The sequence below is a fragment of the Lampetra fluviatilis genome, chromosome 34 (assembly GCF_964198595.1).
Source record: "Lampetra fluviatilis chromosome 34, kcLamFluv1.1, whole genome shotgun sequence".
Taxonomy (NCBI): Eukaryota; Metazoa; Chordata; class Hyperoartia; order Petromyzontiformes; family Petromyzontidae; genus Lampetra; species Lampetra fluviatilis.
Window position 1 is genome coordinate 2,817,971 of NC_136308.1, and position 15,802 is coordinate 2,833,772.

General features: G+C 43.1%; 1 protein-coding gene across 3 annotated transcripts in view; it reads left to right on the forward strand.

Moving 5' to 3' along the window:
* The window catches only part of GHDC (GH3 domain containing), a 36,095-nt gene extending 22,404 nt beyond the window's left edge, over nt 1–13,691 (forward strand). For all 3 annotated transcript variants that reach the window (XM_078872302.1, XM_078872304.1, XM_078872303.1), the window contains exons 7-11: nt 582–771; nt 2,438–2,509; nt 3,647–3,780; nt 5,819–5,907; nt 7,383–13,691. In XM_078872302.1, the coding sequence (XP_078728428.1) occupies nt 582–771; nt 2,438–2,509; nt 3,647–3,780; nt 5,819–5,907; nt 7,383–7,604 (707 nt within the window). In that variant the 3' untranslated portion in view covers nt 7,605–13,691. The remainder of the gene's footprint in view (nt 1–581; nt 772–2,437; nt 2,510–3,646; nt 3,781–5,818; nt 5,908–7,382) is intronic.
* The last annotated feature ends 2,111 nt before the right edge of the window (nt 13,692–15,802 follow it).

A 15,802-nucleotide genomic window follows, 5' to 3' on the forward strand; every position in this document is an offset into this window, starting at 1 on the left:
CAGCGCCTCAAAACCTTCGGCACGTGCAGTCCTCTGTGCTGGTCACCGTATATTCAGTGTTGCAACCCAGTGGAGGACATTGTGACCAGAGACACTGGGCATAGTAAGGCTTCGCCGTGGTGGTGGTGGCGGCGAACGGTGGAATTTGAGTGTTCGCCGCATCATGCGAGAAGTGTGCAACGTATTTTTGGGCGTGCCGTTAACTGATTCAGGCATGAGAGAGTTAAACGGAGGCTCACGAGAAGCCGATGCCATTATATTCATCATTGATATTACACAAACTGGGCCAGGTGGTTAAGCGGAAGAGCGGGCGGCTCGCAATCGGAACTCCGCGAGTTTGAATCCTGGCTAGAGGGGGGTGGGGTCGACTCACCCCATCATCTCTCTGGGCTCGATAAAAACTCGTCCCACTTTGCGCATAAGTCAACAGTGGTTGTCCTATGGAGAGACTTGCCCCTGCCATAGAAATGGAGAACTTCCATCACGGCTCAAGGTTTGTGGATGAGCTCCACCTCAATGCTCTTTTTTTCCCTTTGTTTTTTTTTGTCGTGCGATCTCGCCGTTACCCTCGGTCACCGCAGGTCTGATCGGGGTGAACCTGTGGCCGGAGCGTCGGGAAAGGCGCTACCTGCTGTGTCCCCGTTCCATGGTGTGCGAGTTCATCCCCGTGCAGCACGCCGGGCAGGAGCAGCCGGGCACGCTGCTCATGGAGGAGGTGCAGGAGGGGCAGGTCTACGAGCTGGTGCTCACGAATGGCTCAGGCCTCTACCGGTCAGTGTTGGCCCTTCTTATTATTCTTTCGTACGGCTCTGATGTAGATGCAGAGCAACGACTACAATTTCACAGTCACGTGGTCAAGCCCAGATAACCGCGTCGGGAGCAGCGGCGTTGTGCCGCAGTGATGTCTCCTTCGTATTTTTGGGGATCGGGGCATTGCGTCGTGAAACGTTGTACGGTCTGTTCTGGATGACCACAGTCATTCGCTACTGGATAACTTTTAATTTCCCATTTGTGCATCAGGTATCTGCATCTGCTAGGGTTTGTGCGGATGCGGTTTAGGGTGGATCATGAATTTCGTGGAAGATAAAAAATCAGGCATCGTCTGGCCCTGATGACAAAGGACAGTCGTATAATGCCTCTTTCTGTATAAGCTCATTATGGATCTTTCTAGAAGATTCCTGGGTAATAACGTATATAAGCATCTACACATGCGTGTAAAATATGTTTTAGTCATCAGCCTATTGACTTTCCAAACCAATATCACCCAGCAGCATTTGTTTAATCAATGGCAATTATTTATGCGTAGAGACATGTCTGAAAATGCTCTTTCCTACAATGCTCCACAACAATGCATAATGAGTGTGTGTACAATGTTGCTTTTTTTACTTTCAACAAAGCCCCATCGTATATATGGAGCACCCTTGCCAGTAACATTTGGCTACCCGGAAGCATTTGTTTAACCGGCCTGACAAAGGCTGCCGGTTAAAATTGGCCTGGAATAACGTTTTTGCATTGGGGGAAACAGAATTGAGGTCTGCTAAAGTGTGTCACATTTTCTGTGGCGCGTGCTATCTCCGTTGTGTGTGTAAAAAATTAGCCCATTGTAAAGATACATTGCGATAATAGTAGTGGCTTGTAGTTCCAGTCTCGAGGTGTTACAAACCCTGGTGCCTCTGTTGTTGCAGTCTCAGGTGATGCATGCACGTGCATTTATTGGTAACTGACACGATATGGCAACACGTAATGGTCCACCAGCAGACCATGCCTTCTGGGACACTGAATGAGCCTATGACACGTGCCCATCTGGTGGAAAAAATGTTAATAAACAAACAAAGCCACTACCATTTCATTCCGGTTATATGTTCATGATGAATAAAATCACAATAACACTCGCTTTTATATTGCGCCCATAATGTAACTAAATGTCTTTTTAGCGCAATTTCTTGTTTGTAGCCTAGGGGGACTGGCCCCCAGATGGCAGCTGTCCCAGTGTGGCACCAGGTGAATTGGAAGTCGGCTTTAGTCTCCGAGTCAGGTTCGATGATTGCTGCTGCGTGTAATCCCGATTGAGTAATTTGTGAGTAAATTTTCAAAATTGGACACGCCTGGCCCCTTTTGTCTCAACACACCAGGTACTCATTTAAGGCTGAATCGATCTAGGGGAAGCCCTGATCTGCTTTAAATATTCGCGACTGTCATCGGTTGTGAGTGGGAATCGAACTCGGGTCACCGGGTTCGTAGCACAGCTAGCGCTAACCACTGCACCACACGCACGCATGAACGCACGTATGAAGTCTGTGCTGCTCTTCCTCCGTCCATGTCTGTCAGGCAATCATAATAATTTGTTATCCTCAGGGAAAGTAAGCAATACTCATCCGTGTCGTTTGTCTCTCCCAGCAGATGCCTGAAACCGATTTTCTCTTTTCTACTTTCCCAGATATCGCTTTGGTGACGTTATTCAAGTGGTTGGATTCCACAACCGGTGTCCCATCGTGGAATTTATGTACAGGTGGGCGTCATAATTTTCACTCGAAAATCCCCGAACAACAAATAGCGGCGAGGCGTTGTGTCAAAACGCGTCACGCGTCCGTGCGTTAAGTTGGAGACGCACGTGAAAAATGGGGAAAACATTCTGTGCAGTGCAGAATCTGGGTCAAATGCCTCCCTTTTTTTCTGAAAGCAATCGTTCTATTATATGAAACTCCCGGGGTTTAAAATAGCTTGCAGCTGACACGGACGGCGTAAATATTTAATTTGTTTGCTCTTGTCCCATTAACTGGCGTGTTTGCTTTGTGCTCCTGACCACAACATTCTACTTGTGCAGGAAGTGATGCTGTAATTGCCATCGTGAGTTGCCTGTGTGTGCTCTTATCACGTTAACCGTTGCACGCACAGTTGCACATTATGCTATTTAATTAAAGTGTGGGTGACTGAGAGTTTTGTGTGTGCGGTAAGTTGTTTAGACGGCCCGAGACATAATGCACCCTGTTGAAGCTTATTGCAGTTCCTAAGTCCATTTATGTAATGCGCATATGCTGCGTTACCAAGGCACATTGGAAGTTATTGGGCAAATTCATCCAATTTTCCGTACGTATTTCGAAAACCCAATAGACCATGAGACTCAATTGAGTGCAAAACAATACAGTAAAGGTAAATATCAAGTTATTGCCAGGGATGTCAAGTTTTTAACTCACTTTTTGGTATGGATATTGATTGCATGTATTGGTATGCTTTATTCCAGCGTCATTGGACACGTAAACATTCTCTCCAGCAATGAAGCCTGTATGGTTTAGCATTAAAATCAATAAAGCTCTATTGAAATTTAGTGAGCCTTTTGTGTATAAAAAGTATGAGAACATGGTCGTGAGCTTTGCCAGATTTATTCTACCTGCTTGAGCATCAAACTCCACGGAAGGCCAATTACTTGGTTCATTAATGATGGGGGCCGTGCGGGTTTGTATTTGTCAGCAAGAGATGTTAAAGCAATTTAAAACTTGAAAGTTCACCCTGCCCTATGAGTGAAACCAATCAACCTCCGGGCTGTAATTTTTTTTCGGGCGCCCAAAATAATCCATTCACATTTCCACGTTGTTCCGTTGCCGGATTACATAGTTCATGAGCAGCCCCCCGCCATCTCGCTTGACAGGCAGGGCATGATGCTGAACGTGCGAGGAGAGAAGACGTCCGAAGGTTTGTTCGACAGGGTCATGAAGCGCACCGCTCGCATCTGGGGTGGCTCCGAGCTGCTCGACTACTGCTGTGCGGAGAGTGTCCTTCTTGGTACGTGGAGGAAATACAGACCCAGTCTCCTTGCTGCTTGTTAGTTTTGTTATCTTTCTTTGCCATCTCCTTTTGTCTTTTCAACCGCACTTGTCCTCCAAGCCGTGCTTTCGCTTCCACATCAGGAGACTGATCGTCCATTCGTAACTCTATGGGGCAGTGCATCAACCTGTGTTCGAGAATGGCCTGTGGAAGGTGATATCAAGGAACTACCATTGGAACCTCATTTGCCAGTAACAAAATATGATCATTGGTTTTGTACCCTTTTATCTGGCAACAAAACTGACACCTTTTTTACAAGGAGTCATGTTTGCATTGACCACAATACCTGCAGTCGTAATGCATACAAAAAACATAACTCTGATAATGTATGCACTGTCCTTGAAATTGATTGGTCCACACCCGAGACAGCTTTCTTTAGAGCCAAGTCTCACATGGTGTTGGACCAGATGAGGCCTGCAGGTATTGTGGTCAATGCAAACATGACTCCTTGTAAATAAGGTGTCAGTTTTGTTGCCAGATAAAAGGGTAAAAAAACAATTATCATCAAGGAACTACTTTTGACAAGGTGGCCTACTCTTTCACGTACTCTGCTGGAGGATGAAATGTTCGTCACATAGCAGCCATAGAGTGGTTTTTTTTCATACCTATATATGCAGAACTACAGCTTTGCCAAATTTATTGAAAATCAAATTTAATGCGATTGGTTGTTTGTGCAGTCAACTAATTGTGAAAACCCGGTTGTAATTTCGGGTGGCTGCTCAAACTCGAGCCAAGATCTCAGCAGTGCCGATTCCACGCTCTCACCAATGAGCAAGCTGCCCACCTCGCATTAGCGGCGCCTGCCTCGGACGTTTGCCGCCGCAAGGAGCCCCGAGCTCTCCCGGATCCACCATTAGCCATGTCACCGCAAGGCAATAATTGACTGTACGTATGGATGATGTCCATCATTATCGCGTCTTTTACAAGTCAGCCTCAATTGCTTTTGACTTGTTTCCCTATAGGTCTTGTTTCTTTTTTCTTTCTTTTCAATGCTCTGGTTTTCTCCAAAAAAATTATAATTCTGAAACAGGAATTGGCCAGACACCTAGTAGGAACCTCGATTGAAATAAGGCCATGTTATCATTCGACAATTAAATAAACAATTTTGGGGGAATTTTGCCACTTTTCTGTATTAACAATTTCAAAGTTTACATCGTAACTGAGATGGACAATCACAGTACGCAACCTTAACTCTGTATTCATTTAAATAAGTCACCTATTCTAGACCGCAATGTAAGCATAATATACAGTATTTTTTAAGCTATCAGCCTTCCAGACTTATATCTCACCAGCAGGAATTATTTAAGCTACCCTTGAGGTATGTGGTACAGAGTTCCAAGTACTAATTTAGAACAGCAGAAATCCTGGCTGCGATTCCATGCAGTGATTAAACTGAGTTATCCTGCATTGAGAGCCGCTGCTCACAGCTTGATTTGGCTAAATTCTAATGCCACTCGACAAACACCACGCTGATGTAGAGCGGGTGAGGAAGTGTTGCCCCCTGTCGTGTTGAACAGACGTCACTTTGATGAGTCTTAGAAGTGTCATGTGATATCAGCTTCTGCGGGTCATTCGCTAAGAAACAAGGGTTGCACTGTGGTGAAAGAGATGCAAATTCATGTTGCGTCTCATGACATAATGCCGATAGCACAATTGTGATGCAATTGGAAGAAAAAAAAGCGCACATAATTTTAAGGAAATGAATGTCATGCATTCTGCACTTGTACTATGCTGGCAAGCATAACAACACTTTTGAGCTTTCACATTCACTTAATAGACATGTATTGAAGAGTGATTAGTTTGTACAATACAACATTGCTCAGTGGTTATTTAGGTAATTGTTTCTTGCACTGCTAAATATATATATTTGCATTGATATGATGATGATGATGATTATACATTTGCAATTGTTGCTGCTGCTGATGATGACGACGATGTGTATTCCTTTCTCTGAGCCTAAAAGCATTTGTATTCAATGTTTGTTTTCTTATTTTAGGAAACTCAGCAGGAACTTCTGACCCACACTATGAGGTGTTCGTGGAAGTCAAAGGAACCCAATATTTATCTGATGAAAAGAGAAACAAGGTTTCCCTGTTTATTTGTTTTTAAGATGTGCACTTACGAGAGCTTGGTGTATGTTTAAAACACTGTGGTTTGTTTCAGTTGTAACCTTTTCCACCATCAAGGTGAGATTTATGTATACATTACAAATGCTGATTTAACTTGATTAAATGGTTAAGGTACAACCGCTTCAGACATTGCTCATACAGCTGCCTCCTATCAACGGAAACTTGATGAACGTGTCACCTGTAATTTTTTTCTACCTGAAGAAATGTATTTTAATGTTATATATTGCTGAGGGGATACATAACTTGCTTAAGTATTAACTGCATTATTCAGGAATTGATCAGAGTGCACTGGTATAGGAGCCCATTGATTGAAATCCAAGTGCTGTCCCCACTTTGAAATGTGCATTTGGTTGTGTTAAACGTTAACAAGGGATGGTGACATCAACGGCTTTGGCCATGATGCTGTCTTGATCTTGATTTTTAATATATCTTGAAAGTTCTAAGGGGGTGGTGATGATTCCGTGTTACTGTGGCAGGGACCAGTCTATCCTCAGCGAAGGAAAACTACTGTTAACTTCTGACCAAATTGTGCGGCCTCACTGGGTAGTATTAATTTTACCAACTCTGGAGGGATCTTTGGTTTGGTTTATTTTGCCAAAGATAAAACCCATTGGGAATGAACTGCTCATTTTACATGGGGACCTGGTTACAGAATAGAAACTTGGTTACAGAAAAATAAAAAAATAAAAAAATAATCCAAAAACAACTGTACGTGGTCAGGGTCTGAATGACAAGGTCGTGCGTCAACATGAAACAAACCAGCAGAAATAATACAACAAGGCTGGCAGAACACATCACATACACAAAGTATTGCGTACAAGACAGCACCAAGTTATGTAAGATTGCAAATATGTTTTTTTTTTATCTTTATCTTGGTCAACTATGGATGGGATGTGATTTGCGAGTGTATGATTATGTCGGCCACAATAATATGGCCAGAACTAGTGCCATAACGTACAGAGGCGCTGCTGTGGTGTAATGGTTAACACACGTACTGGACTTGCAATCCAGGGGTCGCCGGTTCGATCTCCTGGCTTGGCAGTTGAAACAATCAAATTTTTTCTTAAATCTCCCTGCCTCTCTGCACCCAGCAGTAAAAATGGGTACACCACAGTCAGTGAATCAGCAGCAGCAGCGTGGTGAGCTACAGTGTGGGCACTGTCACTTCTTCCTAGATGTCTGGCCAGCGTGAGAGAGTGGGTCAAACATGTCAATGAGAAAGGGGCTTTCTAGAGCCTCGTCTGATAGATAACATGTCCACGAGAAGGAGCTTTCTAGAGTATCGTCTGATAGAGGACCTTTCGCCAGCCGTGGTATGAGCAAGGAATTGCATGGCTGAGCGTTTACCTTTTCCTGTAACATACAGCAAACTATACGACTGCTTCTCAACCAACGATACGAATTCACTATTCTTTGTGCATGTGTCCCCAGCTCGATCAGTTTCTGCAGGAAGAGTCGGCGGTGTACAAGTCATTCCGCAACAAAGGCAGCATCGGGCCAGCCCGGGTAAACCTGATCCACCAAGGGGCATTCCAGGATCTCAAGAAATATGCCCTCGAGAAATCTGGAGCCAGTCCTAACCAGTACAAGACTCCCCGGGTGCTGAAGAACAAGGAGCAGGTTGACATTTTATTGCAGAGATGCATTGCCTGAATATGGAGCAAGCTGGATGAGACTGTACGTCCCAGCATGTGGCAAGCCCATAAAGCAAAGACTGCCTCAACGGCAAATGGCAATAGTGATGGTAGAAATGCAGTTCTCAGGCATTTAAAATGTGTGCGATGAGTGCATACTTTTTGTTTTCGTTTCCTTTTCATGGTTTATCTCCGAAGCCTTTAGGTCTTAAAAAGTTAGAATAAACAAATATGAGCAATATGTGTCCACAAAGTTGGTTGGTACATTGCCCCAATATTCAGTTTAATGACGAAAACTATAATGATGTAGTAAGGGTGAAAATAATGGTTTCAATTCCACTGATGAACCAGTGGATGTCTGCTGTCTCCCAGTCGGTTCAGATCTAAATACAAGCAGTCCCTGCTTTTATAACACGAATATTTTGTGGAAACCCCATATCTGTCAATCCCTCATCGGTGCCCCTACCGTATTACAGACCAATTCAGACTGTATTGGTTACCCAGTGCCCTTATAAATCTCAACGTTCATCCTACAAAGTCCCATCACAAGGGAGAAACACAAACAAATAAACCAAAAAAAAAATGTCGCCCGTATTGTAACGGCTGTACGCCGTATGGATCTGAAAACGCAATTTCCCCGTACAAGAATACGGGTAAACCGTATGGGGTTGACGGGTATGAAACCCAGTCGTAAATCGCATCGTCATAAAGCAGACCCCTATTTTCCCATAGTAAAAAACAGTAGAAACATCACTTGCCGATGTATTTTATTTAATTTTGTAAGCCATATTTAACAGGGTTCAATCGGTAAGAATCTGCAAAAAAAACCAGCTGAGAATAACAAATGATCCAAGCCGAGTAACGTCGGAAACCGGACCGACTCTGTTCAAATGCGTTCAGAGTCGTGTCGGAAGATGCGCCGTAAATCCAGTTTCTGCGTCGTAAATCGATCCATGGTGACGGTCGCATGTCCTGTGTGCACGGCTGTGGCCGTGTAGACAGATGTGCGATTGGCAGTTTTTCTTCCCACATTGCTTGCACTAGTAGCTTAATGTTTTGAAGGAACGGCCATGTAAACTATGACCCAAGTAGGGGTGGCTGGGTAGCACAGTCGTCCAAAAAATGACATCTTGGGGTGCAATTAGAGTAGCCACCGACAAACCAGGTTCTCGAGTCGAGTGAGTTGATTGGTTCAGCCTGCTCCACCAATCGCTGCAGGTAGCATTTTTGTTGTATAAGTTTTGTACTTCATTGGCAAAATGCTAACTCAGACAATTAACACTTATCGGTGGAACTGCCACACAAATAATGTATGTACGTGACAGAATATGTGGGGCAGTGTTCCTGTAGTGGGCGGATAAAATAGGTCCCCTTAAGAGGTCTCAGAAGTAGTTCTGTGGTGTCTTTTCTTACGAGCAAGTCTTTAATGCGTATGCAACTGCCGAAAGCACAATTTAAGTTAAATTGGAGAAATTACTACAAAATATTAAAATATGACAATGGCACTTGATAACCAATTTTTGCAAACTATGTCGTCAACGTTGTCAACGTTGTCACTTTCTGTGCAGAAGTTAAGTGCGAACGTATTCTTTAAAAACTGTGTTCCCTGCTGGGCTCAATTCGTTTTTTTTTATGCAGAAAAGTGTATTTGGCATCTCACGCATTCGAAATAAGCTTCGTCATTTTGTTGTTGTTTTAAGTCTGCTTTGTCACATGCTCTGGTGACACATGGCCACACACACACAGATCAATATCTCCCAGCTATCCTTTTTTTTACTTTCGATCCACTCCTATAACCATATATAAAATGTATTTGAATTATTTACATCCAATATGATGACATACGTAATATGTGTTGCCCCTCCCGGCGTTTTGTTTCAAAACCGTGAAGGGGCTTTTCGGAGGTTTGCAAAGATCAGCCAGCAGTTTGCCGTGATGAATTAAACATCCTTCCTCGTGTAGTTCCACACACATCCTTCTTAAAGACGTCTAGCATATTTTTTGTTCCAGCTTCAATCTGCATAAGGCAGCTCATTTCTGCACTCTGCACAATTCTGTATCTATATGCCTGACTTTGTATTGAATAATTTTTCATCAATGGAGCCGAATCGAGCCGCTAAATTCAAGGCCGTAAAATTTTAGGAGAATGATATTGTTGTATCAAGGCCGACTATACTTTACACAAGTGCGTTCTTGTGCCAAATGTATGTTCCTTAATCCAGGTTTGTAGACATTTAGTCACCGTTTATTTACTTAAATACGTTAATCAGATCATTAGGCAGGTGCCCAAGCTGCACGGGTCTGGCTGGCATAGCCAGCCAAGTAAGAGTTGAAGAGGCCAAGGCCGTGTATGAATACCATGAATTGGCTACGAGCAGGTTGAACTGCATATGCAGACATAAACACAGGCACACATGCACGCAATCCAACACACCCACACATCCATCGCAATGGCAACATTATCCGTTTATTATCACACTTTGCTTTGGTGATACGCAAATTAGCTGTTTACCAGATGTGGCCATTTAACTTTCAAAATATCGTATTGCTGAGTTATCACTTATTTCATTGTGAAAGACCCATGTGTATACACTGTGTTCACGCAGAATAGAGCAAACAGCATATCGCTAGTGAGACTATGAGGATAACTGCTTGATTCACCATACTGATGCATTGGTTGGCATCGGTCAATCTGACAATAAGGCCCAACCTCTATATAGAGCTTGAGCTCTCAATCTGTGCGTCACTTATGTTCAGAATATTTTACATGAAGCAGCAAGATAAGGTGTTTGTTTATATGTGTATATTCATTCAAGTATCAATCAAACATGCATCATGAAGATCTTGCCTACAAGAGGTGATGGATTTCTCAAACAACACGAGACGAGCATTGGGACCGGTTGAGATGGGAAAGCTCTCTGCGTTTTTTTTATTTCACTCAAGAAATAGGAGAGGCACTGAGACCCCTTTTGTCTTTAACAGTCCAAAAACGTCAAGTGGCCAGCAACCAACAGCACCCACAAACATGCATCGGATGAACGGCCAGCACGTCTCTCGAATTGGGCAAGGTTACGGGAGCTCAGGAAGAGAGACGGGACGGGAGGGAATTTTCACATCGAACAGCTGCGAGGGAAGACGCAGAAAGAGAAGCGCTGTGACCTGCGGTGTGGGGGGGGGGTGACAGTGTGGATGAGGCGAGATGGGCAGTCTGGCAGACTCACAGGAGGAAGAGGAATTAAACGAGTGACGTTCACGGTGGTAGCGTTAGGCGAGCGATATGGAGGTGCTGAATGCCGATGGGCAAGTGACTGGCGGGTGACATCAAAGCATCAAAGCAGAATTCAACATTTGGCACTGACGCCTGTCCAATTGTGTTATGGATCTCGATACATCGATAATGCTGAGGTATGGATTTTGTTCAGTCTGTTTCATGAGCAAAGAAGTGGGCTTACTTGAAAGACAAATCTGATGCAGGGCTATCTCTATGGGACCCTTTTTGGCAGTATCAGGATATGAAATGATAAAAAGTGCCTTTGCCCCTTTCTGGCATACATGCAGGCGTTAAGAGGTTTGTTAATGCTTAACCCAGAGCTAGTAATGCCTTGGTGTTTTCATTGTCCTTGTACTGTTTGCCTTTTGGCGGCCTTCGGTCTGGCACTGGTGAGACAAAGCCTGGTGTCGACCAATTTGTTTCGAGGACAGTGCGTATATTATATGAAAGCATAATTGTTAGCATTTTTTCACCACAAGTATGTGTGGTTAATGCGGACTTGATGCCTCGTAATTAGTGTCTCTTTGGTGCTTGAATATCTTAACACTTCGTGCGTTTGTGTCAGAAAGTGTTAAGCCCCCATTTTTTTAAATCAATCAATGAACGCACGACCATCGCAAAAGGAAACGGCACCTCCATTGCTTTTTCCATCATCGCTAAACATGTGCATGGAAGTGTAAGAACAGAGTTGCGTAATGCCTGACCATTCACACACAGCCACCACAACAACACAATATCAGTATCAGAAATAGTTCGTGTCTTGTGCAGGCTTTCATCGCTCTGGCTCTGTGCCCTTTCTCCACACACCGTGTGGATGACATCCTCATGGGTACTTTACTTTGATCCACTTACATCGTGTTGGAGTGATACACACACACGCGTCTGGAAATTGAATTACTTCTCTGTTCAGCCAGCTGGTGCTCGGTGAGTCTGGCTATCGATCTGTCTTGTCTACCAACTAGCAGTGCGTGCAGTCACTCGCGCAACAATAGCAAAACAAAAACAATAATGTTCAGGATTTTAGAGTCTGCCATTCACTCTATCACCCTAAGTCTACAAGACGTCATTTGCCAGTCGGCAAATACTCCTTGGGACATGGGAGATTTGTTTGTGTGTTCTCCAAGGATCATGTATGTCAGCAGAAGTAAAACTTTAGCTGGAGATAGGGCTGGGTGTTTGAAATTCACTGGGATTGTCTCCTGGTTGTGGCATTTCTAAAGTGTGACAAGTCTCTGGTGGCTTGAGTTGGATGTCCTGCTATTGTATTGGACTCGCAAAGGTTGGCCATGTCTCGCGTGAATCTGGCCCCAGGATAAGTGACCTCCAGTGTGCTCCCAGGCCCTTTCGTTAGGGTAGTGATCCAAAGCGCTGTGGGCTCGTGCATGTGCATTGTAGCATGTCCAAGGATGTAACAGGAGCTGGCCAAGGCGAGGGCCAATGTGGCTTTAAACTGGCTGAGCAGATGGTCACACCAAAGATATCAGACTCCCGGTTTTAGCCCTTTTGTGATGTTATTTTTTTTATGCAGGAAATTCACCTCGTTCATTTACGTACATAAATTGGATATTGCATTATGCATTTAATTTTCTTACATCTGCCTGTGCCACGATTGCATTGCTTGAGTAGGGCATTATGAGTCTCATTGAATGATAATTATAATCAAGCAGTGTTGTCAATGTTAGGGAGTTGAAGATCACTTATTATTTTTGTAGGTTCTGATTATGGTATGGATTCATACTTGAAAATAGAGAACACTCATGTTTTTGTTCTCAAAACAACACTATAGGTTTTGGCTTTTTTTTATTCGATTATATTGATTTTAACCGGCTCTTATGTTGTATATTTCAGGAATCTAGCTTGAAGGCTTTATGCATTTTATATGAACACAGAACCCCAGCTTTTTAGACACATGTTTTAAGAAACGGCTTATGTAAGTTAAAATGCATTATTGGCAACCAACTGCTTTGCTTTTTTCCACGATAGAAACCCAGAACTCCCCGGCATGAGTAGAGGCAGTGAGCTTAACCGAGCCTTCACTGGCACAAGAGTTCTGCTTGGGAAAAGAGTGGTGAGTTAGCGGTGAAAAGATTGGTGAGTCAGCGCCATTGTTAAAGCCACCTGCTACCACGTGCTGGCTTTTGCCTGTGTACTCAGCAAACGTGTAATGGATACCTTTCCCCTGTAATATCTATATTTGTGTTGTCTCTTTGTACCAGAAGCAGGCTCTGCGTTCAACACTGGTAGACATTAACAATAGGTTATAGTCTTTCATAAAACTGGTGTTAAGATGTTCAAACACCAAGTAGAAACCTTTTGCAACGAATCAAGTCTGCGTTAACCACCACACAGTACTTGTGGTGAACATGCAAACAAACATGCTCTGATAATATACGCATTGTCTTTGAAACTGATTGGCCTACACCAGAGACATCCTTCTTTATGACCTAGTCTCACCAGTGTCAGACCAGAGAACGCCAAAGGGCGGACAGTACAATGACAATGCACGGTGGCTGTCTCTGGTGTTGGCCAACCAGTTTCAAAGACAATGCATATATTGTCAGAGCATGTTTTGCATGTTCAGCGCAAGTATGTGTGGTTAATGCAGGACTTGATTCATTGTAAAAGGTTTCTATTTGGTGTTTGGACATATTAATATCTTAATTTTAGAACTTTCGTGACTGCAGGAATTATTATTTGGTTCTTTCGGTTAAGTCACGTCTAAAGATAAAATAATAAATTAAATTAAATAATAGAATACGACGTTTCGATTGCAACACAAGCAATCATCATCAGGTATAATGAAATAGCGACATAATATCTAACCAGAAAACTATAGACAGACATCCTGTCTGCTAATATGTCTGTCTATAGTTTTCTGGTTAGATATTATGTCGCTATTTCATTATACCTGATGATGATTGCTTGTGTTGCAATCGAAACGTCGTATTCTATTATTTAATTTAATTTATTATTTTATCTTTAGACGTGACTTAACCGAAAGAACCAAATAATATTAATATCTGTTTTATTTCCAGAAAGGGTAGAAACTATTCGAAACTTCGATACTGCCAGAAAAGGTTCCATGATATAGTGGCAGGCATTGCCTGCGAAATTAAAGTGCCTCAATCATTTCCACACTTGATTAGGAAAGTAAGCAATGCTGATATATTTTAACAGTGCGTAAACAAGTGTACATGCCGTTTAATTCCGCTCCTTGTTCATTTGGTCATGTAATCAACATTTTATTTCTTGGCCAATATATATCAAAAAAAATGTTCAAGTGCTAAAAAGTGCTTTGCCTAATAAAATGATAGCAATATAAGTAGTGCCTTCAACATATGGCAGTTCACCATCATTGATTCAAACAAGCCTGGCTCTACTTACGAGACATCGTATGTTTAAACCAGTCCAGAGTTTGCTTCTACTGAATCAATGTGCTGCAAACATTTTCTCCCAGAAGGCTGTGCTGCTGATGGGTTGTGTAAACAATTGTTTTTTTGTGTGGAGAGACGTATTTCAAGGAGACAATGGCTGTCATCTATTGTATTTATATTCTCCAATTTGTCCACCCAGAAGTGTCAATGCATACCCACAAACGTGTAACCCACGTTCAGTCGATCAGCAGGCTGCATGTGGAGTAAAGTGTTGGTACTTCCACCTTTTAAAAGATAAATGGCTAGCATTCAAATATAGACAACATAATATGTATATATACTCTCTAGAGTCGAGAGGCACTCCCTCGAGCAGTGGCGTAAGAAAACTGTATTGTACTGTATTTTTATTTTAGCAGGTAAGGTCCACTGAGCCCGATAGCTGTTTTTCAGAAGCGACCTGGCCACAAATGAAAGCTCAACAAAGTGGCTTATCACGTGCAAATGTATATAAATGTGGAGTGAAAACACCGGACGACCCGGAAAAAAATCCACGCGACCACGGGGAGAAAATTCAAACTCCAAATATATCGGCGTCAGGGTTGGGATCGAACTCCCTAAGACCTCCTGTGTACCGAACTATCACAGGGTTCCATTTGCAGGACCGAATCACCCTTGACAATGGGCTTGCTTGATCAGCTCGCACATGAAATCATATTTTGACTTTCAGAATTGTTTTAATACTTTGTTATTTTTCCCTCGTTAGCCATGATCATCTGATGTATTTAAAGGGTCATATTCTTTTTTTTGTTAATGCTGCCTCGACTGTAATGAAACAAAATGATAAACGAGTTGAGATTAATGTACCGCATTTAAATAAATACCAGTTGGAAACACGATTTGGATTTCGGCCACTCAAATTGTGTTCTTGTTGTTTACTGCCCACATGAGCAACGCTGTGGTGCTTATCCCCTGTTTACATGCCCTGAACTAGTTTTGGAAATTATCCATTCTTATGGCCGAGATGAGTTTATCCATCAGACAACCACTGTTCACTCTGTGCCAGAGTGGCTCAGAGTGCTTTACATCGCATTTCGTGTCAACGCATTTGAAAGGGGGGGGGGGGGGGCACCCCCAGTGGCAGGTGTCCCTGTGGTCACATGGCCTGCAAGCTGGCATTAGTCTGCCAGTTAGAGGAGCCATTGATGGAAAAAAGGCTTTACCCTTTCTGGTAATAAAACAGGAGGTGTTAAGATGTGCAAACGCCAAACAGATACCAAAAACAAGGCACCCAGGCTGCATTAACCACTCTTACTTGTGGCAAAACATGCACCTCCGATTAGCACGGTTGGCTACGTACGGTGCAATAGAAGTTCAACAAATGGACATATCTGCATTGTCTTTGAAACTGATTGGCCTACACCAGAGACAACCTTCTTTATGGCCTAGTCTCACCGCCGGTGTTAGGCAAGGGAACACCACAAGGCGAACAGCACAAAGACAATGCACGTATCAGAGCACTTCTAGCTTGGCTCGAGCAAGTTATTCCTACGTCTGATCCAAATTGAGCAAAGT